The 25,845-nt window shown below is 59.6% G+C and overlaps 1 protein-coding gene across 4 annotated transcripts; it reads left to right on the top strand.

Annotated features, from left to right (window-relative positions):
* Positions 1 to 1,599: 1,599 nt before the first annotated feature.
* On the top strand, positions 1,600 to 25,536 carry SIPA1L3 (signal induced proliferation associated 1 like 3). 4 transcript variants are annotated; one of them, XM_081334590.1, is made up of 21 exons: positions 1,600 to 1,646; positions 9,354 to 10,909; positions 11,325 to 11,455; positions 13,390 to 13,578; positions 13,749 to 13,923; positions 14,042 to 14,145; positions 14,415 to 14,572; positions 14,906 to 15,482; positions 15,579 to 15,853; positions 17,815 to 18,063; positions 18,260 to 18,415; positions 19,412 to 19,557; positions 19,950 to 20,059; positions 20,132 to 20,484; positions 20,886 to 21,113; positions 21,265 to 21,427; positions 21,776 to 21,956; positions 22,145 to 22,288; positions 23,114 to 23,246; positions 23,445 to 23,653; positions 23,782 to 25,536. In XM_081334590.1, exons 2-21 carry the CDS (start codon positions 9,550 to 9,552, stop codon positions 24,027 to 24,029), a joined length of 5,289 nt encoding a protein of 1,762 aa, XP_081190716.1. In that variant the 5' UTR covers positions 1,600 to 1,646; positions 9,354 to 9,549; the 3' UTR covers positions 24,030 to 25,536. The 4 variants fall into 4 exon arrangements, with proteins under 4 accessions (XP_081190716.1, XP_081190717.1, XP_081190718.1 ...); XM_081334591.1 differs by having other exon boundaries at positions 23,569 to 23,653; XM_081334592.1 differs by lacking the exon at positions 20,886 to 21,113.
* Positions 25,537 to 25,845: the final 309 nt, after the last annotated feature.

Raw genomic sequence — 25,845 nt, forward strand, 5'->3', positions numbered from 1 at the left:
CCAGGGACCACCATCCTGGTTAGAGATTTCTTTAAAAAAAAAAGCTAAGCTCCCCCATGGTTGCAGGGTGCTGCCAGCTGCTGCAGCATTGGCTTGGAGGGAAATAGGCCTTTGGCAGGAGGGGGCCGGCACCCGTGGTGGTGGCTGGTGGGCACTGCCCAGGTGAGTCCTGATGGGAGGCATCTGGATGAAGGAGGGGGACGGGATGGAAGGGAAGGCCCAAAGACCAGGAATTACTTGCCTGGAGCCTTGGAATCTCAGGAGAATCCCAGCAGGGCTTTATGACATCGCAGCATTCTGACCAATGGGCAAAGAGCCCCTGTGGAAAGAGGGAGGCTGGGGTGGGACACCTCCTGATGGGCGGGGGAGGGGGGCAGAAAGAGGCGACTAGGCCACCCAGAGCCACTGTGAAGTTGGTTAGCCTTATTACACCTTGATGATTATAAATAATAATGGTGGTGTCCCTTTTCAGCTCAGGTGGACCTTTCCTGTGTCATGTTGCAAAATCAAAGACTCTCCATTTAATGCAGGGGTCTTCAAACTTGGCCCTTTTATGACTTGTGGACTTCAATTCCCAGAATTCCTCAGCCAGCTTGTCTGGCTGAGGAATTCTGGGAGTTGAAGTCCACAAGTCATAAAAGGGCCAAGTTTGAAGAGCCCTGATTTAATGGGATGTTATGTTAGGGACACCATTATGGTAATTGGTCCACATCTTTATACCCCAAAAGGAGTGAAAAATGAACAGAGACGTTTGGAGATGTTTTAATCCTACAGGTCAAGAATGCAACATTTGCACAGGCTGAGAGCCTGCCGGTTTCTCCCAGGAAACAAGGGCCAGGTTACAGAAAGGTGGGCCCGGACCGGGTGGCCCTTTTATCCGGAGCACCGAAGGGCACCTCCCATGGCCAAGGCCGATGGGGGGGCGGGGGCCCAGCCTTCCTTGCTCTTCTGCAAAGAGCCAGAAGTGTCCGCAGGGGCAGCCTCCAAGCGCGGGATCCACGTGGGGCAGCCTGGGCTAAGGGCAGGATCAGTTTGTCAAGGGCAGAAACCTCTGGAAAAACATAAGCATTATTTTTATTGTTTGTAATTTTGACAAAAATATCATCCGCCACGGATGGGAGATAAAGAGAAGCTCCGCTCTAAGCCGCCCAAAGGAGAGTGACGGCCGGCAGCGCCCCAGAGGGAGCCACCCGAGGCCGGGAAGGACAGCCACCCTCCCTCCGGCGGCCGCGTGGAGCCCAGAGGGGAGACCGTCCCGTCCAACCGGGCTCCTCCAGCGACAACCGGACGCCGCTTCTTTCTCTCGCCAGGCAACCGCTTGGGCACAGCCGCCGCCGGGCACAGCAGGGCGGGGAGGCGCTGCAGCGGGGCGGCGACCACAGAAGCGACCCTCGCCGTCGGCCGGAGAGCAGAGCCGCAGCCCGCGCCGTCTCTCCTTCCAGCCGCCGCCGCCGCCGCCCAGCTCCGAGCGGACCGGCCGGGAAAGCTCCGGGCGCCCCTCCCCCCACCGGCGCTGGCGCAGACGGCCCTGGGGGGGCGGGGCCTGGGGCGGGGCTTCCCTCTCCCGCCCCCTGACTCCCCGACCGCCCTCCCGCCCTCCTTCCGGGTGCTCCGCGCTCGCCGCCGCCGCCGCCGCCGAGCGCCAGGTGAGGCCGCGGGATCGGCGCGCGGGGCGGAAGGAGGCCGCTCCAGCCGCCCTGCGTGCTGCGGCGTGGGGCTGCGGGGCCTCCGGCGCGGGGGCTCCCGGGGGTCCCTGGCGCGAGAGTCGAATCGGCAGCGGCGACCTCCCAGCCGGCCCGGGGGAAGCGGCTCCTTCCCGGAGCAGCCCGGGCGCCATTGTGCTGCGGAAGCCGCCGCTGCGGCGGGCCGGGCGGGCGGGGGCCGTCGTCCCCGGTGGGCGTCGCGGGCAGGCGAGCGCAGGGCCGAGAAACGCCGGGTGCCCCTGCGGGCTCGGAGCCAGCCGGGCACGGCGGCAGGTGCGAGGGCGGCCTCGGGGGCCCCGCGCGCCCGTCCGGCGCGGCCACCGCCGCCGGGCGGCAAGGCCGAGGCTGGGCCGCTCCGAAATCGCTCCGGCTGCCCCTCGCGGGAGGAGGGCTGCCCGCCGGCCCGCCTGTTGCTCCCCAGGCGTGTGACTGGCAGCTAGCGCTGCCCGCGGAGCCTCCAGGTGGGAGTGGCGAGGCTGCCCAAGGACCGGGGAAGCGGGAAGGCTGCCTCCGCTGGGCAGAGGAGGATGGGTGTCCTAGTCTGCCGCTAGCCCCCCTGTCCCGGCTTCCCATTGCCCCTGAGCTCGGCCCTTGGAGGGGTCCTCCTGGGCAGGGTTTGAGGCGGGACCCTCGCAGAACAGGTGGGTTGGCCCGATTGCTGCGGGCAGCCCGATCCCCGGGGGCGGCTGGAGACTGCAGCGCCTGTTCCTAAGCCTCGAGCCGCCGGTCAGAAACGCTTGAGAGAACGGCCCCCGTTTCCATTTTGCACCAGACTCGCTTTCTGCTTGGGAGGCTGCATGGCTGGAGTGGCTGCCTTTTGTCCCTTTTACCTGGTAACTTTGCAGGAAGGTTGGGACCCTTCACAATTCGAAGGGGTCTCCTCAGAGCGACTCCACGGAGGGGCTTGCTTGCCTCCCTCCCTCTCTCCCCCCACCCCGTCTCTGGCCCAGAGGCCAGAGCATCTCTCTCCTGTCACCCCTGCAAAATCTCCCTGCTGCGGGGTCTGCCATCCTTAGCCCAAAAGGCACCCGCTTCCCGCCCTCTTTTGTGGTTTTCAGCCTGGGATGCCAGCTGGATGGGCGGCCTCTCATGCCCTTTGGGGCCAGCCTTGACTTCGTAGCCGGCCTGTCCTGTCCCAGGGACACCCAGAAGGAGGGGCAGTTTCTCTCCATATTGGGCAGCTTCTGTTCCTGAATTTGCCCAGCAAGTAACTTACAAGATTCCTGGGCCTGGAGAGTTGCTGGGTGCCACCTTGCGCATTGCAGGAGCACAGCCAGCCCTCGATGGTGCCTTTGGACTGCGGCCACAAGCAAAGGGGCTCCCTCCAGAGACGTGGCTCCAAGTCCTCTTGGACCACGTGTTTTTTGGTGAAAGGGGCAGCCAGAGAGTTCAGTGGTTTTCTGCAGAGGTGGTGGTGGTGTCCCTGAGAAGGCCACAGGGCCAGGGCTTCCAGCCTGTTCTCAGACACAGAGCAGGTGCCTCCCGTGCCCTTCCGAGGTGGCACCTGAAAAAGTGGGCCTGCCTGCTGGAGAAACCACGTGGCGGGATGTCCCTGAGCACAAGCCTGCCCTGATAAAAACAAAGGCGGCGGGGGGGGGGGGGAGATTTCTGTTTGACTTTGAGGCAACAATCGCTCCCTTAAACAAATAGCCACTCCTGGCTGTGTTTGCCTTGCCTGCATTCTTGCTCAGGCACCTGGAAGTGGGGTGGGCAGACCGTCTAGGGCCTCTGGACACTCTGCCCGGTGGGGGGAGGAATGGCCGGAAGAGCTCGGGGTCCTGCTGTGGAATCCACCCAATCATAACGCTGAAATGCAGGGGAAGGGCCAGCCTGGGGCTCACGGTCTGTGGGTTGCGTCTGGGATTAGGGCCTCTGCCCCTCCGCAGAGCGCTGTGAGCTGCAGTGGGGCTTGCTTCTCATGGGGGGTGGAGAGCAGGCAACTAGAATTTGGAGTGTGTGTGTGTTTGAATTTCAGCTCCCATGGTCTCCAGCCAGGGCTGATGGGAGCCATGTTCGTTGCCCGCTCCCAGACAGTGTGCCTGTCTGCTATACCAGAGACCCTCCTGGTGGTCTTGAGGAAGCAGCTCAGCCTTGTGCCCAGTGGCTGCTGTGGCCTTTGGCTCTTCTTCCTTGGGTAGGGCCAGAAGGCTAGCAGGCTTTGGAGAGGGAGCAGGAGCCCCCTCGGCTTGGGCAGCACCCCTTTAGCAGGGAGACCTAAGCTTTCCCCGAGTGGCATTTTCTAAACCATTTGTAATCTTGTGTTTGTGTGTAAATATAAGAGCTAGGGAGGAGTTTGAAGCTGGTATATGAAGAATGATTGAGTGATTTAAGGTGACAGGAAAGAACTTTTCCCTTTGAAGATGTAGATGAAGACATGCTGAGAGTCTCAGTTAGTCCTCCCTCCTCTTCCTCTTCCTCCTCCCTCCTCCCCCGCCTCCCTGGGATTACCTAGCCTAGATTTTATTGTAGACAGGCAGGCAAGACAGTTCTCCACTCCCAGCCAAGACCAGCATGAGGAACAGGGTGGCTGGGCTCTGGCCAGAGCTGGGCAGCCGGGCCGGGGAGTTGCTGCTGCTTCCCAACCAGAAGGATGTGGAGGAAGGTGGGTGAGCAGAAATTGGAGGGAGCAGCCAGGAGCTGGTGGAAGGGAAGAGCGGTGGCCATGAGGACAGCCTTGGGACCCTTGACCTGGCCAGTTGGGACGAGGAGCCGCGAGCTGGAGACACAGCTCAGGCATTCATAATCAACTTGGTTGGCATGGAGAGCCGAGAAAGGCTCAGGATCCAGTTCTTCCTTTGGTTTGCTCTGAAGACACCTGAACACCTGTCCCGTCCTCCTTCAAGAAGACAGTGACCTCACTCTATCCAGCTCAGCCTTGATGTGACGGTCTGCCTTTGGCTGTCTTGGCAAGATATCCGGGGACGCCAGTTGCTAGAGAATGCAACAGCTTCAGAGTTTTGGGGAGAAGCAACAACTCCTCTTTGTCTGCCAACTTTGGTGGCTCATACTGTTGGTTAAAAATGCCAATCAGGCCTGCCAGTCAGAAATATTAGGCAAGACTCAGAAATTAAAGGAATGAAGATAAAAGATGAAAAATATAAACTACAAACATTCACGGATGACTTGGTTTTCATATTAGAAGAGCAGCTTGTGACGAGCCCCAAACGTCTGAAAAAGATAGAAGAATTTGGAGAAGTGGCAGGGCTGAAAATAAATAGAGAAGAGACCAAAGTGATAACCAAAAGTCTTATAAACAGAAAAATCAGTTGTCAGAAAAAACAGATCTTCAAATAGTTAAGAACGTTAAATGCCCGGGGATAGACTTAACAGCAAGATGTGCAACAATAAAAGAAGACAACTATGTAAAACTATTAAAACAAATAAAAATAGACCTGGATAAATGGAAAAACCTACAACTCTCACATTCAGAATACTTCAGAACAAGGGATACATTTTATCAATGGCTAGAAAAATAAGGTAGAGAGAAATGAGTTTAGCATGTATTAATAAGCCAAATGTTGGAACCCAGATAACAAGTTGCTGATAAAATATTAAGGATTTATGATTATAAAAAATTAATAAAATATGATTATAGAAAAAAAAAGCCAGACCTCAGCAGCTGGCCTGCCTGCTGGGCACACTAAAGGGCCAGAGTCAGGCGCTGGGGGTCAAGGAGAGGCAGGCAGACAGGGCCGGCCAGAGGGAGCAGAGCCCACCACTGAGGGTGGTGGGCTGAGTGGGCCAGCAACAAGTTCCAGGCTGGTGAGGAATCGGTGGGAAGGAACAGAAGGCACCAGGCCCGTCTCTCTGGGACTCGTGATGAGTGGTGTGTGCTGCCAGGGAGCTGACGAGCAACTGAAGCTGCCTACACGCCTGCCTGCCAATCCTTCCGGTCGTTGAATGTCGCTGCTTCTGGTGCCTCATGCCCCAAATTCGGATTGGGGGTGGGAGGAGGTAAACCTCTTGGAACTGGGTTCAGCTGGCTCCGTCTCCCCGATCCAGGCCAGGACTCTTTGGCTTTCTTCCCTGCATGGATTCAGGCCAGGCTTCTTGTTGCATCTTCTGGGCCTCTGCTGACCCCCCCCCCAGCTCTCTGCATGGCACGTCTTCTTTTTCGGCCCTCTGGAGAACTCTCCAATGCACTCATGGCCGGCTGGCAAAAGGAGCCGATGCATTCCGGGCTCTAGTGAGGTGACCGGGCTCTTCCCTCCTCCCTGTCCTACTCCAAGATGGGGCATCCTTCCATAGTCTCAGCCTGGTTCTGCCCTCACAGAAGCAAGCCTAGTTCTGGGAGGGGGCTGGACCTAAGGGAGATGGAACTGCCTGCTGACCACCAAGGACTCTGTCAGGGTGGCCTTGGTGGGCAAGATACTTGACAAGAGGGGCGCCCTCCTACCGATGCTACCTCTCGTTATGCTGGTTCACTGATGAATTAATAGCTAGGATCCTGATGTGTGGAGGAGGTCAAGGCTTGTGCTAGAGATGCCTGTGTGGGACACGGCTGGTGCCTCAGGGTTTGCTTCTTGGATTCTGTCCTGGAGTTCCTAGATCACGAGTGTCAAACTGCCAGGAACTTGGAGCCTGTGGCCTCCTCCATTTGGTGAGCACATGGTGACCATGGGCATATGGGTCCCCATGATTGCTGTATTCCAACATTGGAGAAAACATCACTGCAGGAAGCGCACCACGAGTGTGTCATTGTGCACTCTGCCTAGAACCAGGAGCCCAGAAAGGAGTCTGTAGCTCCCTAAGAAATGGGCTTTGGAGTCCTAGCTTCCACCAGGACTTGGAAGTCAGTTGGCTGAGTGGGGCATTTTAAGCACCCGAGGGTCATGTGGACATGATGACTGAAGCATAGGCTTCATATCTGCATACAAGTTATTAGAATAGGTGTTGTGAGAATGTAAAATATACCACAGTAGAGTTGGAAGAATTCAGGTATAATATGTTCTCCACCCCACTGCCCTGCGGTGTAGGAAAAGCAGTTAAGAGATTATTGTTTAGCCTCTTCTGACCTCCAGAGATGGAGACCTTACATCTCCCATAAATAGATTCTTCCACGGTTGCACAGATCTTGTTTCCTTGTGTTTAAATGAAATTCAGGCATGTGCAACTGACATTTCTTATCCTGGTTCTATAGCAGTACAAAATAGTTCTTCATCATTGTCCTTTGAGCAACCTTCTTTCAGAGGAAATAGCTGGGGCATGTGCCAAACTGTGAGCTCTCAGATTGTGCATGACTGCACCTGAGTAGGAAGTCTGCTTCGACCTTTGGGGAAAACGTCTGACAAACTTTCTTCTACGCAGAGGTTAAGCCGGCTTCTGTCCCCCCAGGGCGTCTTTGAAACTTGCATCGTGTGGTCATTTTTGTATGCAGCTGAAGATAGGTACCACGGCTTTAGCGTGCACATCTGTCAGGTTTATGCCTTTTGGGAAGAGTCTGGAGGCGGGTCAGAGTCTTTGCTTTGTGGGGGCAGCTGGCTCCGAGGGCCTGGCATGGAAGCTCCCACTCCAAGGCAGGGGGACTCGAGTGCCACTTGAACAGCCCCATTGCCGCCTAGGAGGCAGACCGGGTGTGCTTTCCTGCAGCTGCTAGGTGCTGGTGCATGGCCAAAACAGCCCTCCTGGAGAAGGCCTCTCCTTGGCCCAGGCGGGAATAGAGGCTTCAGCTGCAGGAAGCGAGGCTCTGCGTGTGCCCTTTCTGCCTCCTCGGGTCTGGGCACCTGAGCCTGGGCTGCTGGCTTGCCTGGCCGGGTAGGGGAGCTTGGGACCCTGCAGGGGCTTGAGTCAGCAGCCAGCTCTGGCAGGAGGCTCCCAAGGGCTCCCTTGAGCTCAAGGCACTCCCGGCTCCTGACCGGCCACCTGGTTGGGGAAGGGCAGCTGGGGCTGCTCTTACCGGAGCCCGGACAGGCCAGGGCTCTGCACAGCCTGCGATGAGGGAGCCAAGCACCCAGCTTTGCCCAGCATGGGTAGCAGCAATTGTGTTTGGACATCTCTGGACCTCAGCAGCAGAGGCGTGTGTGTGTGTGTGTGCGCGCGCGCATTGCCCCTCCCCAGCCTGGAGCTCTCCCTCTCTCTAAAGAGCTTCTGCTCAGTCTGAAATGTTTGTCTAGTGCTGGACGAGGGTCGAAAGTCCAGCCTGTCTGCATGCCAGTCAAGGGCGCCCAATGTTTCTGCCTGTGGCAGAGCCGGGCTTCTGAGCAGGCTAATGTGGGGCATATTGCGGGCACTGGTGCTGGCAGGGGGGGGGTTGTGTGAGCGAGAGCCAGCTGGGGCCCAGTGGGAGAACAACCTTCCACTGCAGCATTTCAAGCATACCCTCTGGAGCTTGAGTGCCTGGGAGAAATTTATTTGAGGGGACACAGAACGTTGAGGTGGCTGCCAACTTTTCCTGAGGCTGGGGCAGCTGGACATTTCCCCGTAGGTTGTTGTGAGAATGACTTTTGGGCATAGGACCCCCCTGCTCTGCAAGCTTCTGCAGCATGATGCAAAGGCAGGGCAGCCCCTGCTGGCCCCGGGGGGCCCCTTCAAGCCAGCAAAAGTGCCAGGATGCTTCTTGCATTGCAGGGCTGAACCTCAAGAGAAGGGTGCTGGCACTTCCATTTTGTTTTTCTGTTGCTCAGGCCTGCCCTATCCTCCTCCCCGTGAAGTCTGCCACCTCCATGGCTTGAGACCTGGGGGCAGCAGAGCTGCTGGGTCCCCACTGCAGGCAGCCCGAAGAATGGCTGCAAACACAGAGACCCTTCCCCGCCCTGGGAGAGCGCTTGCCCATTTCCCTCCTGCCCTAAGGGGGAAGGTCTGGGGCCCTGCCGTGTCCTGCGGGGGCACCCAGGTCAGGCTCGCTCTGCATCTGGACAGTCTGCATGGAAATGGGGTTCTAGATGGGGCGGGGCTGTGTTGGCTTTGAGGCTTACGGAGGGCAGGATCCAGTCCGGGGAGGGGGTGAGGGAGGCATTGACTATTGGCTGCCCACTTCCCAAAGTTGCCAGCGTTCCCCCGTGGCCCACTCGGGTTCTATGGTTGTGGGTCTCATCTTGGCTAGGCTGCGAGGGCTGTTGCTAGTATAGCAGTTATCTTGTTGTGGGACATTCCAGGTTTGTGTTTAAAATAGACGACTGTACAAATCTTTTAAATAAATGAGTAGGAAAGGAGGGCTGACACACACAAACAGAATGCTTTGCTCCATGCAGGCAAAGGTGAGCAGCCCCTCAGTCAGTTCCCAGCCTGCCTCGGGACTTTCACAAATTATCCTTTGGCCTCCAGATTTAGGGGGATCTCAGGCAAAGTCACCCCCCCATTTGCTTAGCAGGGCGAGGACTGCCCCCTAAGCTGCATGACGATGGACTCCCAATCCTGGGCCTCCCCCTTCAGCCTTTCCGCTACATGATGGCTCCCCAAATCTGCCTGTGGGGAGGGTGGTTGGTGTGCATTGAGGGGAGCTACTTGATCCACAATCAATTCTTGGTGATGTCCACAAATCTGGGGGACCTTGGGCTTCCTCATTACCCAGCATAGAGCATGTTACAAATATCGTAGTTTGGCTTCTGCAGAAGAGCAGATTCCCAGCTCTGTTCCCCAGCAGCAAAGTGGGGCTGCCCCACGTTCTGCTCCTGAGCTCCATGGCTAATGCTGTTTCTCCTTCTCTTTCAGAATGATTCATATTGCTGGAATAACGGAAGCCCAGCTGCTGTCCTCATTTTCTAGTGCTGGGTCTTGAGGCAAGGGCAGGGGGCAACGCTGCCCTGAGCAGCCTCAGCTTCTTCCAGACCTCCCAACGCCAGCTGTGGTGTGCCCATGTCCCCATGGAGATGAAGAGCGTCTTCCTGCAGGGAGCCCAAGCCAGACTATGACAGCGTATCGGCCTGTGCATGAGAGCTGCAACGTGGCGGGCCTGGACCCCACAGGGGGCGATTACCCTTCTCTAGGATCCTGGGCCCAGAATGGCTGCATCCCACATGTGGATGATGCATCTCCTTTGCGACCAACCACCACAACGCCTGCCGTGCCAAAAATGGGGGTGCGGGCCCGGATTGCCGATTGGCCCCCCAAAAGAGAAGGGTTGAAGGATCCAGCCACTCCCAGTGCTGCCAAGGTCCCAGAGGCCCCGGGCCCCATGCAGTGGGAACTGCAGAACGGGCAGCCGCCCAGGGAGGCTGCCTTCTCGGGGCCAAGGGCTTCCCGGCGCCTGGCTCGGAGGAGGTCCAAGGATACCGAGTTCCAGGACGGGTGGCCGTGCTCTCCCAGTAGGGCGTTCCTGGCACTGAGGAACAGGAGCAGCAGCGAGGTCACACTGAGCGAGTGCGACCTGGAAACCACAGTGGAGCCCCGGGGAGCCCGACTGGCTGGTGGACTGCCTCTCTTCCGCGAGTATGGCAGCACGTCCTCCATCGATGTGCAAGGCCTCTCCGAGCAGAGCTTCTATGAGATGCTTCAGGAGTTCCAGAGTGGGAGGGTGGTGGCTGGGCAGCGGCAGCGGCTAGTGGATTCTTTCCACACCACCAGGAGTGCCAAGGCAGAGGCCCGAGCAGAACCAGGGCTGCCCCTTCACCCCAAGGAGAAGCCCCGCAAGAGGGGCCTCCGAGCAGAGGGGAGCGGGGGGGACTCCATCTTCCGGAAGCTGCGGAGTGGCCGGGCGGAAGGCGACTGCAGCAGGGCCCCAGGGGAGATGGAGGAGGTAGGCCGCGGCTGGCTGTGTCCAAAGAGCCTGGCCCACTACGACGTCCAGAGCCTGCTCTTTGACCTGAACGAGGTAGTGGCAGCCAGGCGGGTCTGCGTGGCACAGCGGAAGAACACCACCACTGGGGCTTCGGCTGCCTCTGCTGGCTCAGCTGCTGCCACCTGTGGACTGGCCAACCTGGACCCACCCAGCGCCTTCTTCAGCCCTGAGGACCTGAACTCCAAGGAGAATCTGGAGCACGACCCAGGGGACAGCAACAGCAACAGTCTGCTACTCAGCTGTCCTCACTTCCGCAATGAGATTGGGGGCGAGGGAGAGCGCAACATCAGTTTTTCACCTGCCTCTGTAGGTAGCTGTGGGGAAGGGGCCTTTGCGGACATGGCCCCTGCCCCTTACTGCACGAATGCCAGTATCTGTGTGCTGGAGACGCCCCAAGAGCTGCAGCGCAGCCTCAGCCGGTTGAAACACTACAGCATTGAGCATGTGGACCTGGGTGCCCGTTACTACCGGGACTACTTCTCTGGCAAAGGTTGGCACTTTTTGGCTTTGCCATTTGGGGTGCTGGAGGGTAAGAGGACTCTGAGAAAGTGGGCAGTTGAGGAGGATGAGGCTTGATCCCAGTGTATGCCAACATCATAGCAACCCTGAATTCCTGAGTGGTGGGTTCATATCCTCCTCCCCATCCCTACACAGCCCACATAGGTTCCCCTGGTGCATCTCTTTCCCCCTCCCAGCCCCTCATTACCCCTCATGTCCTTTTTGCCTTGGGACTGTTCCTTGGTTTAGCTGGACAGGCAAGCCTTGCTGGAGGAGCTTTTGAGTGGGTGGGCACTTCTTCAGATTGGTAAATAATGGCTGGAACTATACGGCAGTTTAGGGCATGATGCACAGGATGAATGGCTAAGGTGTTTTCCCCTCTTCCCTCTTCCTCTCTCCCCCATCAGAACATTTTAACTACTTTGGGGTGGATGAGAAGCTGGGCCCCGTGGCTGTCAGCATCAGGCGCGAGAAGCTGGAGGACCATCGTGATTTCGGGCCTCAGTACCAGTACAGGATTATCTTTCGCACCAGCGAGGCAAGTTGCTTTTCCTCTGCGCCACTGAAGATCCTGCGGGCACGCTGGGGGTGGGTGAGGCAGTGGGCTTTGATCCCTATTAATTCCCAATCTGGCTGGGAGATACACCCCCCTCGTAGTGCGGAGAAGCTTAAGGGGCAGGAGAATTGTCCGGCTGGCCGAAGCTGCGTCTTTGTTCTCCTTGGCTGCTATCCTACCAGGACATCAGGAGGATAGTCGGTCACTGGGGATGCAGTCTTAGAGGCTGCCTTAATCCTTCCCTTGGGAGAGTCTCTCCTGCCTGAGAGGTCCCACGATGGAAAGGGATCCCTAGGCCAGGGTGTCAAGTCTCTCTTCCAGACTGAAGCTTCCCCAGCTTGACCATTTCTAGGAAAGGGGAGGCCAGCAACTTTGTGGGCTCTGGCAGGCAGCTCATAATCTTCATCCTTTTCCTGTAATGTTCAGCTGGGATTCTGGAGTAGCTCTGTCCTCGCTCACGCTCCCTTCCAGAATGACAGTGGCCCCTTCTTGGATTTCTTCAAGGCTGAGGTCTGCCTTCTTTCTCGCCGGCAGTCTCTGTCTTCCTGACTATCCTTGCTATCCTTCTCATCCCTATAGACCCTCCTCAAAGGGTGGGGTCTAGACAGCAGGTGGGGTCTGACCGATTTATAATATACAGGTGATCCACTTGTTCAGCGACGGCTTGAAGATACAATGGCCCTGAACGACAGGGATTTATGGGTCTTCGTAATTGTGGCCATTGCAGTGTCCCGCGGTCACAAGATCGTAATTTGGGCACTTGGCAACCTAGTCTCAAATAGAAGATCGCAGCGTCCTGGGGTCCCGCAATTGCCTTTGACAGACTTCATTGCTGCCTTCCAGCAATCAAAGTCACTGGGGAAACCTGCAGGAGGCCAGAAAAGGCAATCGTGTGAGCACAAGATGCTGCAATCAGATGGGACTCATCCAATGATCATGACCGGGACTGATAGAAAAGCTGTCATAAGTCAGTCTAGTGATGTCATGTATTGCTTAGTGGTGGAGTTCACATTGCCAGGAGTAAGCAAGCACAGCCTGTGGTGAATAGAAACTGTCTGACCTGAGCTGGCTATTTGTGAAGCAAATCCATCCGAGCCAGCAGAGGATGCTTCAGCACTGAGAGGGCCCGGCAGTGAGGCTGATAGTGCTGGTTCCTACCTGGGGGGGGGGCATTTCTGTGCCTAGTACTTCTCCGCTGAAAGGGCAAGACCACCCTGAGCCCCATGTGGGCCCTGTGAGGTTAAGCAGCCCTGCAGTTTAAGCTTCCCAAAGGGGATGTTTTTGCCTTGCAAGGACAATCCGAGTCACTTGTGCCCCCCCCCAAACCTCAACCATCCCATTGATGAAGGATTGAATGTGTTGGATACCGGCAAATGATCTGAAGTACTGAAAGAGGCTGCAGTCTCCATGTGGCATCTTGGATTTGGGGTGGGGGAGGTCTCTTCCAGGGCCAATGGGCCTTGTCTCCGAGTGGGGAGGGCTGGCACTCCTCCTGCACATTTCCTGTTGTAAGAAAAAAATGTTTCCTAGGCTTTTGCAGGCCGGGACTGAGCCTAAGAGACAAAGTTTGCCCTGGATAGTGTAGGGGTCAATTCTCAGGCTCCTTCTAGCTCTGATGATTGGGGATTTCCCCTAGAGCAGGGCTCTTTTCCTCCCATGAAGAGCGCCATTCTTCGTGAGGCTTGGTTGACAGCTCTGCTCCTCCCCTGAGGCCTCCCCAGCCCATGCTCAGCCCCTGTGCAGAGGCTGTAGCCCACTGGCCCCGGGCACAAGGCGCGCTTGGGGAAGAGGCTCTTTGGCCAAGTGGGGCCCTCCCATGGGCAGCCCTCCGCTCTGCTGTGTCAGAAGAGGGGGGATCTGAGTGAGCCCTGGGGTGGGCCGAGCGTCATTCCTGCCTCTCTTTCTGGGCCCTGCAGTTGACCACCCTCCGTGGTGCCATCCTAGAAGATGCAACGCCCACCACCACCAAGCACGGCACTGTCCGTGGCATCCCCCTGAAGGACGTGCTGGAGCATGTCGTCCCTGAGCTGAACATACACTGCCTGCGCCTGGCCCTGAGTGTTCCCCAAGTCTCTGAGCAGCTGCGGAAGCTGGACGAGCAAGGAGTAAGCACGCTGCAGGCAACCCGGAGGGGGCAGAGGGCTTTCCTGCCTGCCCACCCATCTTGTTTGTGGCCCAGGAAGGCCCTGTTCTCTCCCAGACCCTCTTTCCGAAAGTCGCTCTTGGGCTTGGCATCCAGCCAGCTCTGAGGGGGCACTCCCTGCTTTCGCCCCAGCTCTGCCGGAAGCACAAGGTGGGTGTCCTGTACTGCAAGGCCGGCCAGAGGTCGGAGGAGGAGATGTACAACAATGAGGAGGCTGGGCCGGCCTTTGAGGAGTTCCTGGCCCTGCTGGGGGACAAGGTCTGCCTGAGGGGCTTCTGCAAGTATGCCGCACAGCTGGACACCAAAAGTAGGTCCTTGCCGAGGGTGGTTTGGGAGCTGGCAGGGCAGGACTCACTGCTAACACGGTGTCTGCCCTCTGAGGGCCCCAGCTTCTCTGCTAGTCCTCCCTGTTGCTTCCCTTGCAGCCGACTCCACCGGCACCCATTCCCTCTACACGACCTACCAGGGCTACGAGGTCATGTTCCACGTCTCCACGATGCTCCCCTACACCCCCAACAACAGGCAGCAGGTACCAGGCGGGGCAGGTCAGGGCCCGGCCCAGAGGAGAGAGTGGACTGGCTTTGTGGGGTCACATGGCACATACTGAACTGTGGGGTTGCCACCATTTGTGGGGCTCAACTTAGTGGTCTTGACCCTTCGCTTCTCTTTTGAACAATAAGCCCCCCACCCAACTGGAGAGGGACTCCATGAGGAGTCTGTTTCCTTCTGGTCTGACAAGCGTCTGGCTGGGCCCCAGGCTCCCTTCCCAGGCTCTCAAGCGCCGCCTTCCCCTTCCAGCTTCTGCGGAAGAGGCACATCGGGAACGATATCGTCACCGTCATCTTCCAGGAGCCAGGGGCCTTGCCCTTCACCCCCCAGAATGTCCGCTCTCATTTCCAGCATGTCTTCATCATCGTCTGTGCCCAGAATCCCTGCACGGAGAGCGTCCGCTACAGGTAAGGCTGCGGGAGGGGGGTCTTTGGGCTCGGCCACGTCAGGAGCAGAGCTCTGGGCTTTGGCTGTATCCTGGGGCCAGTGGGGTCCCCTTCGCTCTCCAGAGGTCCAGCTGAGCAGGCAGCCTCTCTCAGACAAAGGATCGGGGCTGCAGGTGATCCTCGTGACTCCAGCCTCTCGGGTGGCTGATCCTCCAGTCTTGGGTCCTCGGGTTGAAGTGGGCCTCGGCTGTCCAGCACCCTGGGACTGACCAACAGGGAACAGCCGAGGAGTAACCTGGCAGCGGCCTGTGTAGTCTCAGCCACAGGCCTGTGTTTTCATTTCCATGTCCCAAGCGTGGCAGTGACCCGCTCCAAGGATGTGCCCCCCTTTGGGCCGGCCATCCCCAGTCAGGCCACCTTCCACAAGTCGGACGTCTTCCGAGATTTCCTGCTTGCCAAGGTGATCAACGCTGAGAATGCTGCCCACAAGTCAGACAAGTTCCACACCATGGCCACACGCACGCGGCACGAGTACCTGAAGGATTTGGCTGAGAACAGCGTCACCAGCACCCCCATCGACTCCTCGGGGAAGTTCAACCTGATCTCGTTGGCCTCTAAGAAGAGGGAGAAGACGAGGGCGCGTTCTGGGGCTGAGCAGCAGAGTGCAGGGGCCATTGTGTGGCGCGTTCTGGCCCAGGACTACTTGCAGGGAATGGAGATTGAGTGCTTGCTAGGCATCTCCAACGAGTTCGTGGTCCTCCTGGACCTGGCCACCAAGGAAGTGGTCTTCAACTGCTTCTGCGTGGATGTGATTGGCTGGACGCCAGACAGCTGCAACCTCAAAATTTTTTATGGACGTGGGGACCATATTTTTGTCCGGGCCCCAGAGAATAATCCTGAAGATGTTAAAGAGATTGTGCAGAGGCTGAAGGTCAGTAACGCCCCTGCCCCCTGGTTAGTTAGGACGCCCCACCATCCTGGGAGGGAAGTGATCTTTCTGACCCCGGGGTTGTGTGCTTTCACCCAGGTCATGACCTCTGGTGCTGAGACGGTGGAGATGACCCTCCGGAGGAACGGGCTGGGGCAGCTGGGTTTCCATGTGAAGTTTGACGGGACGGTGGCTGAGGTGGAGGACTACGGCTTCGCCTGGCAGGCGGGGCTGCGGCAGGGCAGCCGGCTGGTGGAGATCTGCAAGGTGGCCGTGGTTACCCTCAGCCACGACCAGATGGTCGACTGGCTGCGTACCTCCGTCACTGTGAAAGTGGTGGTGATTCCGCCACACGAAGATGGCGTTCCACGCAGGTGAGCCTCTGCATCTCCGGGTAGGGTTAAAAAGGAGCCAGGGGCCACACAGGAGGAGGAAGGAGCCAGGGGCCACCGGGACCCCTTTTGGCTCAGCCGGAAACAGGCGAAATCCTCTGCAGCTGATTTGTCTCATGGCAGAATTGAACCTCTGAATAACCTGGGTCCATCTGGCTCCATAGCCTGTGCAGCGAGTAGGTCCTGGGCAGGGCAGGAGGTCTGTCCTGGGGGGAGGCACCCTGCCAAGCCCCAAGGCCGCCAGCCTCTCTGTCCTGGTCGACCAGCTCCTGGCCTTGGTGGGAGTGGGGGCTTTTACCCTGCTGGGCTGGTTCTCTTGGGCTGCGATGCCCTCCTTGGGTAGCTCCCCCTATTCGGCCAGGGACCCACTGAGAGAAGACAGCTGGCTTTTGAGAGGGGGGGGGGATGACTGTGGCTTCGGCAGCCAGCAGGGAATGGCAGCAGCGGCTCTTCTGGCAGGTGCGGGAAGCTGCTGGGAATCCCGGCTGCTCCTTGGGGGGAAGCAGAGAAAGGCTGGCCGATGCCTTGCCAGGTCCAAAAAGGAGCTGAGTGGGTCCTGGGGCTCAGGTTGCAGCCTTCGTTTTAAGACACGGTGCCACCGCCTGGGAACCACTGGGCTAAGCAGCCACTAAATGTGAGTGGAGGAAGGCAAGCCCAGAGGCTGAGGATTCCTGTGGGCCTCTCAGGCCTGGGATGCATCCAGGTGTGCGACAGGTTTAAAATCTTTCAGGCCTTGCAAAAGGAAAACTGCCCAGGCTCATCCCTCCGCCACTCCCTTCTGGGATCTCCAGTTATAGTGGTTATGCGTTCCCTTGAACGTCCCCCCTCCCTGCCTGAGAGTCTGCTGGCTTGCTGTCTCCTCCAGAGAAAACGTGCGCAGCTAAAGAGATGGGGGGTGGGGGTGGGGAGGAGGAAGAGGGGGTGCCCCCACCCAGCTCCCTGCTTCCTTGCCTGATTTTCCAGGTGTGGTTTGCAAAGCAAGTAGAGGCACCTGGTTGCTTCCGGCAGCACCTCCCTCTCCATCAGCTTTAGGTAGGCAGGACAGGATCCTGCACTGAGACAGTTCCCCTGTGGCGGCTGGGCTGGAGGATGACCATCCGGCAGCACTTTTGCTGCACAGAGCCGGGGAGATGGGTGGCAGGGAGTGAGGCCATGGCCTGGGAGTGGGGCTGGGCAGGGGGCTGGAAGCTTGTGGTTGCCTGGGTTCCCTTCCTGCCAAGCTGCCCCCAGGCCTCGAGGCGTCTCCCATGTTGGCAGCTGCAGAGCCGGCTTCGATGGCTTCATCTGCCAAGAGCTGCATGCTGGGAGGGGTGGAGGACCCCCCCCAGGAGAGGGTGCCTGAGAAAAAGGTGCTGCCAGGGCTGCTCCCCTTCCTGCAGACTAGGCCTCCATTGGAGCAGGGGACCTGCTTGGCCGAGGGTTCAGCTAGGGGCAGGAGGCCGACGATGCCCAACTCTCAGGCACCTGAAGCAGCCAGGAGTGGTCCCAGGACTGGGCCTGGTGGGCAAGGCTCCTGGGCAAGCTGCGTCAGCAACTTTTCTGGGTCTTCAGGGGGGCAGCCGTGCCCCTGGTGCAGGTCTTGGAGGTGGGTGGCTGGCAGGACCAGAAAGGCCGACCTGCATGCCTGCAGCTTCTCTTCACAGAGTTGCCGGGCACCCTCCTCTGCATGACCCCCGACGCTTCTGGGCTGGGCAGGCAGAGACACCTCTCTCTCTCTCTCTCTCTCTCTCTCTCTCTCTCTCTCTCTCTCTCTCTCTCTCTCTCTCTCTCTCTCTCTCTCTCTCTCTCTCTCCTCCCTCTCTCTCTCTCTCTCTCCCTCTCTCTCCCTCCCTCCCTCTCCCTCCCTCCCCCTTCTCTCTCCCTCCCTCCCTCTCTCTCCCTCTCTCTCTCTCTCTCTCTCTCTCTCTCTCTCTCTCTCTCTCTCTCTCTCTCTCTCTTTCCAGGGGGTGGGCTGAGTCCCTGAAGGCGAGCTTGATGGAGCCCAGGGGGGAACCCGAAAGTTTGCCAGGGGGCTACCGGCCTCCGTACCGCAACTCAGCCTGGCAATGGAGCGGCTCCGCCACCCACGGCCCCACCCAGCCCCCCAAGTGGGCTGAGCAGCTGGGGCCTGGCCAGTCCCAGTCCCTCACCAGGGCCCCAAAGCAGAGCGCCCTCACCCCCTACCGCCAGTCCCAGCCCCTGCATGGCAAAAGGTGAGGAGGAGCGGAGGTCTCGGGGCTCGCTAAGAGGGTCGCTCGGTGTTTCTGGGCCGGCCTGCAGGCTCCGTGCCAGGAGGACATTTGGGATGCGGAGCCTGCGGTGTGTGCTCTGCTGTGTTGGGTGCAGCCTGAGGAGAGCTGCGTGGCTCTGGGCGTGGGCCCGGCCTTCAGGCTCTCCCTCCTTCTCTAGGCCTGCCAGCTTCCCAGAGACCCCCCGTGTCGTCTCCTCCTCCTCCTCCCAGAGTGGCACAGAGAAGACCCAGCCGTATCGGCAGCCCTCGGGCAGCTTCTCTGTTCCGGGCTCTTCGGGAGGACCCTTCGCCTGGTACAAGCTCTCGCCGGACAAGTACGTGGACAGAGGGGGATACCCGGGCCCGGATCTTGGCCCCCTCCACCCGCCTGGCTTTTCCCTCCCGCAGATTCTTTTTGATCCAGGGACTTAACTTTGCTGCCTAGCACTTTGCGTCCCACTCCAGTTCCAGAGCTTGGGGGGGGTTTCGAAGTAGCAGCCAAGGGCCATGCTGTGCCGGACCTTGCAAGCCCACCAGGGTGAGGGGCAAACCAGGAAAGGCAAAGAGAGCTGAGCCCCCAACCGTCTCCCTTGGGTGCTGGGGAAGAGCCTTCATCCTTGGCTGGTTTTGGGTAGGAGCCACTTCCTGCCCGAGGCGTTTGCTCTGAGGAGTAGCAAGGGGCTGTGCTGGTAGCAGGCAGGGGGCTCAGAGGGGCAAGGGATCCTCTCTGGGCTGCAAACGGTTCTCTCAGCTCGACCAACCGTTGACCCTGCATGATTCTGCCTCAAGAGAGGCTGTTAACGAGAGGGGGGGAGGGAGAGAGGGGGGAGAGGGAGGGAGGGAGATCTCTCAGTTGCAGTGAACAGTTGCCCAGTGGCATTCTGATCCAGATGAAATGCCCAGAAGGGCCTGGAATTCAGATGAGGCGGAGCCAAAGGTGTTGATTGGCGCAAGGCAGCTTTCCTTGTGCAAACATCCCCCCCCCAGGAATAAATCCGATTGCCGGGAAGGACCCTTGTGAGGCACCCAGAGGCTCCAGTCTGTGGCCCATGGCTCTCGAGCCGCATTGCTCCATACTGGATGCACCAACCGATGCTCCTTCGGAGAGGCTGGCTTGGCCCTTCAACCTGGCCGCCCACCCCTTCCGGATGCCCCTCCGTCGCCCACCTATGGAGCTGAATGCAGGAGGAGCTGGCTCCCTTCTGCTCTATGGCCCTCTCCCTCTTCCCTCCCTCCTTTAAGCCTGGTATTTTTAAAACCTGCTAAGAAGGGCTGGGTGGTGTTTTTCCCACTGTCTTGGCGGCTTTCTCAGCTGCCCTGTTTGTCTTCAGCTCTGTGCACAGGTATGTGGTCCCCTTGAGGCCTCCGGGGCCTTTTGAGCCGCTCTGCTCCTCCGAAGCGACCTCAAACGGGGACTCGTCTTTGTCCGGCGGGGGGCTGGCCAGCCAGGAAGGCGCCATGGAGAGGCCCAAGCCTGGTGAGCATGGATGGCGGGCACACAGGGGTTGGTGTGTCTAGGCTGAGATCTCAGAAGCAACCTCTGCTGAAGCTGCCAGACTTTGGGGAGCCCAGCCGTGTCCCCCTGGGCACAGAGAGGGCTGTCCTTGCCAGCATGGAGCAGACAAGCGGCAGGTGCCCGAGGCTCCCCTGGCAGGTTCTGAGAAGGGCAGGCGGCTATTGCCCTCTCCTGCAGACTGGCACTGGGTGGCGGTGGAGGAAAAGTCGGGTGGCAGGGGCACCAGGCCTGCTTGGGCATGGCACAAACCAGGCCTCCAGCCAAGGGCTGGGGCTCTAGGGAAGGGGGAGGCCAATTGCCTCCACCTCTCCTGGTGGCCTGCCCCCCCCCAACCCCTCTCCTTGCCCTCCCAGAGCTGCTGTGGCACGTGCCGGGGCCCTCCGGATACTCCGCGGCTTCTGGGAACAAGCGGCCAGGCCAGTGGGAGCTGCCTGGCAAGGACTCCCCAGAGCAGCCCCCCAAGGTGAGTGTGGGCTTCTGCAGCTTGTCCGTTGGGTGCCTGTCTGGGGACTGAGCCCACCTCCCCTCCCCGCAGGCCGAGGGGCAGACGTCCAGCAGCAACACGCTCTCCAGCACTGCCTCCAGCAGCGCCCACAGTGATGACCCGGGTGATCCCGCTGACAGTGCGGCTGAGCGCTGGGCCAAGGGCGGCGTCTCCAGCAATGGCGGCATCGGTGCCATGTCCATCCGGCGTGACCGAGTGCCCATGTCCTCGCCTCTCCTTGGTCCCGCCCTCCCCGAAGGCCAGGGCAAGAGGGCAGAGGCGGCCTGGCCTGCCGGCCATATGGGCAGACGAAGCTGGAATTACTGCCCCAGGGCCTTCGGGAGAGGAGTTGGCGGCCCCACCAGGGGGGGCAACAACAGCGCCCCAGAGACCTGGCAGGCCAGGTAAGGGACCCTACAGCTCCCCCCAACATAACCAGGACCCTGAATACGTGGCGGGTTTGCAGGCCGGTTGGACGTCAGGGGGGGACCCTCTGCGGCTCCTGCCAGCAGGCGGGCTGCCCGATTTTCAGAAGCGGGGTTCTTCCTGGCCAAATAGCGAGGGCCGCATTGCTGATGTATTTGCAGCCTCAGTGCCAGAGCTGCCATTGACAGCAGTCCCAGGCCTTTGTCCAGGGTTGGAAGTGGGGCGAGGCTCCTCCTTCCCCACCTCGGAGAGAGGCCCGCGCCTTGTGTCCAGGGCCAAGCGTCGGAGAGGCAGGCGCACTCCCTCCAGCCGTCGGATGGCCCAGGTGCTACTTTGGCCACCTGGGGGCCCAGCCACCTGCAGACTCTTTCCCTTTCAGCCCCGGAGCCTCCAGGGCCACGTACCCCATCCAGGTCTACAAGACCCCCCCCGCAGACAGCTCCTGGGCGGCTCCCGGGTCTCAGGCGAGCCCCAGCCAGCTCTCGGCCTCTGTGCCCAAGTCCTTCTTCTCCAGGCAGAGCGGCCGGAGCACCAGGCCTCTGCCTGCTGGGTGGAAGAAGAGCCGGGAGGCTTCAGCCAGGCCAGCCCCCTTCGCAGAGGCCCAGAAGTGAGTGCCTGCAGAAGGGAGGGGGCAGCAGTGAGCCCTGCTTTGGGTGGCTGCCGTGGCCAGCTGTTTTGCCTGGGGGTGTGAGGCCTTCCACCCTAGACCGGGCCTGGCTGCTGGGGAGGGGGATTGACCACCCCTCCTCTGCCCACAGGCAGGTTGACTTGAGCACCAAGAACGTCTTTGGGCAGCCTCGCCTGCGGGCTTCTCTGCGGGACCTTCGCTCCCCACGCAAGGCCTACAAGTCGACCATCGAAGATGACCTGAAGAAGCTGATCATCATGGACTCCACCAGCCTGGAGCAGGAGGACGAGCTGGTGCGCCCCCCCCCACTTTCCGCCCCATAAAGGGGGGGCCTGATGGAGGGGGGCATTTTTAGAGCCTGCGGCTTAAACGTGTCGGAGGGCTTTGCTCCTGCTTTTCCCCGTCAAAGAGCTCTGGGATCTGAGTGAGCCAGTGGGGAGGGAAGGGGCTGGTCTCTGAATCCCCCTTGGGACAACTCGGGGGGCTCCCCGTGGGAGCTGAGCCTCGGCAGCCTTGGGGCACTGGAGGACTTGCCCGCTTACAGTCTTCCCAGGGATCCCGTTCGACTCTTTGGGGATGAGGAGAATCGAGAGCTGTGGACTAGTTGGGACTTTGAAGAGGGTCTCCGCTCTTCCCCGCAGACCCCCCAGAAAACACTCCAGCGGACCCTCTCAGACGAAAGCCTGTGCAGCGGCCGGCGAGATCCCTCCTTGGCCAGCAGCGCCTGCTTTGAGCAGCCCCTCTCCAGCGACATGCTCTTCACCAGCACCCTCCCTGTGCGGAGGCCGGCCACCAGCGGCCGGGGCTGCTCCTTGGAGAAGGGTGAGTCTGGTGGAGCCCCAGTGCCGGATGCAGGTGGGCAACGTGGGTCCCTGTCTTCCCCGACAATCTTGGAGCATGGGGGGAGTCAGTGTTTGCCCCAGCATCCAGGGCAGAAGGGGGTTGCGTGGACTGCCTCCGCAGGTCGGCTGATGGGTCTGGGGGAGGCCTGGCCTCCCCTCTGTCCACAGCCACCATCTCGGCCTCTGAGCTCTCCCTAACCGAGGTGCATGACCAGCCCCTGCGGCGCCTTGACCCGGCCCTGATGCCCCTGCCGGACACAGCCACGGGCCTGGAATGGTCCAGCTTGGTCAGTGCTGCGAAGGCCTATGAAGGTAAGTAGGTGCCCCTCTCTTCCTTCCTCTCCCGCCCAGGCAGGTAATGCGGCAGTCTGGGAAAGGGCTTCAGCTCTGGGCCCCACAGCCAGGAGCCCAATTTACTTCGGGGCCCCTTCCTGGCTCCCCCTCCGTCCAGCTGGGAGCAGCCTCTTGGGAGGGGGGCTGCAGCTGATCTTTGAGGAAGGAAATTGACCGTGTCCTCTGCTCCCCGTGTGTCGCCCCCCCCAATGGCAGGGCCCAAGCAGGATCATTGAAGACCCCTGCAAACCCTTCATGCAGAGGGAAACAAGCACCCACCCAAGAGCTTTGCCCTCCAGCCCAGATGCTCGGCTGCCCCCAATTGTCAGCAGGGCAGATGATTCAGCACGAAGATGGTGCTGAATGAGCTGCTTGCCAGCGGTGGCACAGCTTCTTCACCCACCCAGCCTGCTCTCCCCCTCCCCATCTTGCCTGCCTCACAGGCAGCCTGCTCGTCAGGGCAGAACTCCTTCCTCCGCCTAGGCAGGCGCCCCCCTCGCTGCCAGCTGCCTTCGGCTGCCTCCCCAAGTCACGGCAGAGGGCCGAGGGGCCAGGGTGCTTGCTTCTCCTCCTTCTGCCCAGCCAACCGGCACAAAGGTAGGGGATGGCGGAAGACGGGGGCCAGTTCAGCCGCTCTGCCAGAGTGGAGGGTGGAGTTCCCAGCAGGGCTTTCCCCCCGTGGGCTTCGTGTCACCTGTGCCTCTTTTCTGTGCAAATTGGGGGCATTGGCCTGGTGTACTTTCCCCAGAGGGCAGAGAGAAGCTGGCAAGGGGTCTATAGATTCTCCCTCTCCCCACCCCCCAGTGCAGAGAGCTGTCTCCCTCTTCTCCCTCCATGAGACCATGTTGAGCCCAGATGTGCAACCGGCTGGCAGCCCCAGCCTCGGGCACCTGAGCCTGGAGAGGCAGCCAGTGCCACACGCTGCTCCTGTCTTAAGGTGAGCAGGGGACCGGGGGGAGGGGGGCAGACATATGTTTTGAGAAGGGTGAGAAAACTTCCTCAAGGAAGGTGAAGTTTTGGGGGGATGCTGGAACCCCCAAGGGTCTGCCTGACGGGTCTGGGTGAGGTTGGAGCCCACCTTGCAGGTGAGGCGAACCTCCTCGCTCCTCCGTGTGGCTTCAACCCCCTCCCCAAGGGCTCGGGCTGCAGGTATGCTGCCTTCATTCTGGATAGCTGGGTGGGGACCACCACCCTCGGCAGAGCCCCTCCGGGAACCCCGGGCAGGTCTGGTGTCACAGCTCTCCGGCCTGCCCTTGCAGCCAGCAGCGCCCACCAGAGGATCTGACAGGCAAGGTCTACCAGCTGGAAGCCATGTTGAAGCAGTTGCACAGCGACCTGCAGAAAGTAAGGAGCTGGAGGGGCTTGGTGGGATGCCGGGAGGGAGGGACGAGGCTGCTGGGCCAAAGTGTGCAGGTAGCCCTGGGACCTGGCTCTGCGTATCCTGGAAACCCCCCCCTTCTCGGCCCCCGCAGGAGAAGCAGGACAAGGTGGTGCTGCAGGCGGAAGTGGCCACGCTCAGGCAGAACAACCAGCGGCTGCAGGAGGAGTCCCAGCACGCCAACCAGCGGCTGCGCAAATTCGCCGAGATCTTCTCCAGCACCGTCGACAAAGAGGAGCTGTGAGCGGTGGGGGGGGCAGACAGGTGTGGCACCAGCACAGGGGCTCCCCTAGAGAGCGAACCGCCAGCCCCCTGTCTCCCAGCTGGGCTCCGGCCCCATGACCCCCTCGTGCCTCGCCTGAAGAGAGGGGCTCTCGACACAGGAGGGTGGAGAGGCAGCCCTGCTCTGCCCAGGGATGTGGTTCTCCCCCCCGCCAGCCAGATGCTGGCATCCTTAAGCCCTGCGGGAGCAGCCCAAGCACGCTCCCCCCGCCCCGGTCAAGGGCCGTCGGAGAGCGGCTGGTGTCCAACGGGCTAGGCGGCAGAGTGCAGCCAAACTTCTCAGAGCACTTTCTCACAACTAAATTATTTTCTAGGGAATGCAGAGCGCCTCAGGAAGTTAAAAAAAAGTTTAAATATCTACATTCTTTATAAAACACTATATTTGTATCAATGGTACTGTTTGTAATTTTTTTCAATTGCATTTCTGTGCATGCAACTGAATTCAGCACAGTTGATATTTTTCCCAGTTGCAGCAGGGACCCTGTGCTGGCACAAAGCCATAGAGGCCCAGGGGAAGGCTCCTGGCTGGGGGACGTGCCCCTCACCCCAGACGCCCCCCCAGGCCCTCCTGGGTGCCTGCTCTGGAGCACCAGGGCTCCCTGCCTTCCCTCCTGGCCCTTGTGCCAGTCCTCTTCTGGGCTAGCCTGGCTGGCAGCAGGGCACACCAAGGGCACTCCACTGTCTCCACTAGGCTCCGGCCGAGGGGCCCCTTCCACCCAAAGAGGGTGTTGGGGTTGAGACAAGCTGGGGGAGTGTCTGTCCTGCTCTGTGACCTGCAGAATCCTTCACCCCACTTGGCTGGGGCTTCTGCCAGTGGCAGCAGAGAGCAGCTGGCCTGGACCACTTACCCCACCCCCCACTTCACATTGCAAAACCAGCGTATGATCTATGCGAAGCACATCCTGGCCCGGGGGTTGGCCCAGGCCTGCCAGGGTCAGCATGCCTCCCCCCACCCCTTCCTTCCACCGGGGTTTCAGGGAAATAACCAAGGGAGGCGAGAAGGCTTCTGCTCCTGACCGTCACCCAGGCCAGAGACGCTCCAGTTGGCTCCTCCACCGAGGGGGCTGCAGGCGACCTCCCTCCCCTTCCACTCTAGCCTTAATTCTGCACATGGCCAGAGGGGCTCCCGTCTCCTCTTGGCTCCTGGTGCTGGGAAGCCACCAAGGGGCCCTCCAGGAATCCCCACGTCTGTCTGTCTCTGGGCAGGCAGGGGGTAAGGGGGAGATCGGTGCCAGGGGCCCCCCACCGCCTCTCTTCTGGGCTCACCACCCCAGCAACCTTGCTAGGTTTTTTAATTTTGTAGTGGGACCTCACTGGAATTTGTAGTCTTAAGGATTCCCCCCACACACACCTTTGAAAAAGAATCCCCCCCCCCGGCGTCTGGCCTGGGATGGTGGGCACAATGCTCTCCTGCAACGCCTCACGTCTTATCAGTTGTATTATGTGTTCATTTTTAATTTTATAAGAATTTTTGCAGATCAAATCTGTATTATTTAATTCTGCTTTAAAGTTGCTGATGAAGAGAACCATCAGTTTTTGTAAAATAAATTCTGTAATACGCTGGAAATCTCAGTCGTCTTTTCTGGGGGTGGTAAAGCTCCGGAGGGGAGGGAGGTCCCGTCAAACCTCAGCCCCAGAGGGGCTCTGTGCTGGGCTGGTGCCATCGTCAGGGTGCCTGTGTGGCCCTGCTGGGGCCAGGAAGGACGGCTGTTCTTCCAGTAGCCACCCCGGTCTGGCATTTGCCCCCACCCCATCGTCGCAAGTCAGGGCAGAGACGTGAAGGCAGCGATTCTGACCACATTTAATGCACGTAACAATCCAAGCACACAAAAGTTGCAGGCAACGGAACAACACAGCTACAGAAGAGGTTGGCATG

The sequence above is a fragment of the Vipera berus genome (assembly GCF_964194415.1).
Source record: "Vipera berus genome assembly, chromosome: 9".
NCBI classification, from domain to species: Eukaryota; Metazoa; Chordata; class Lepidosauria; order Squamata; family Viperidae; genus Vipera; species Vipera berus.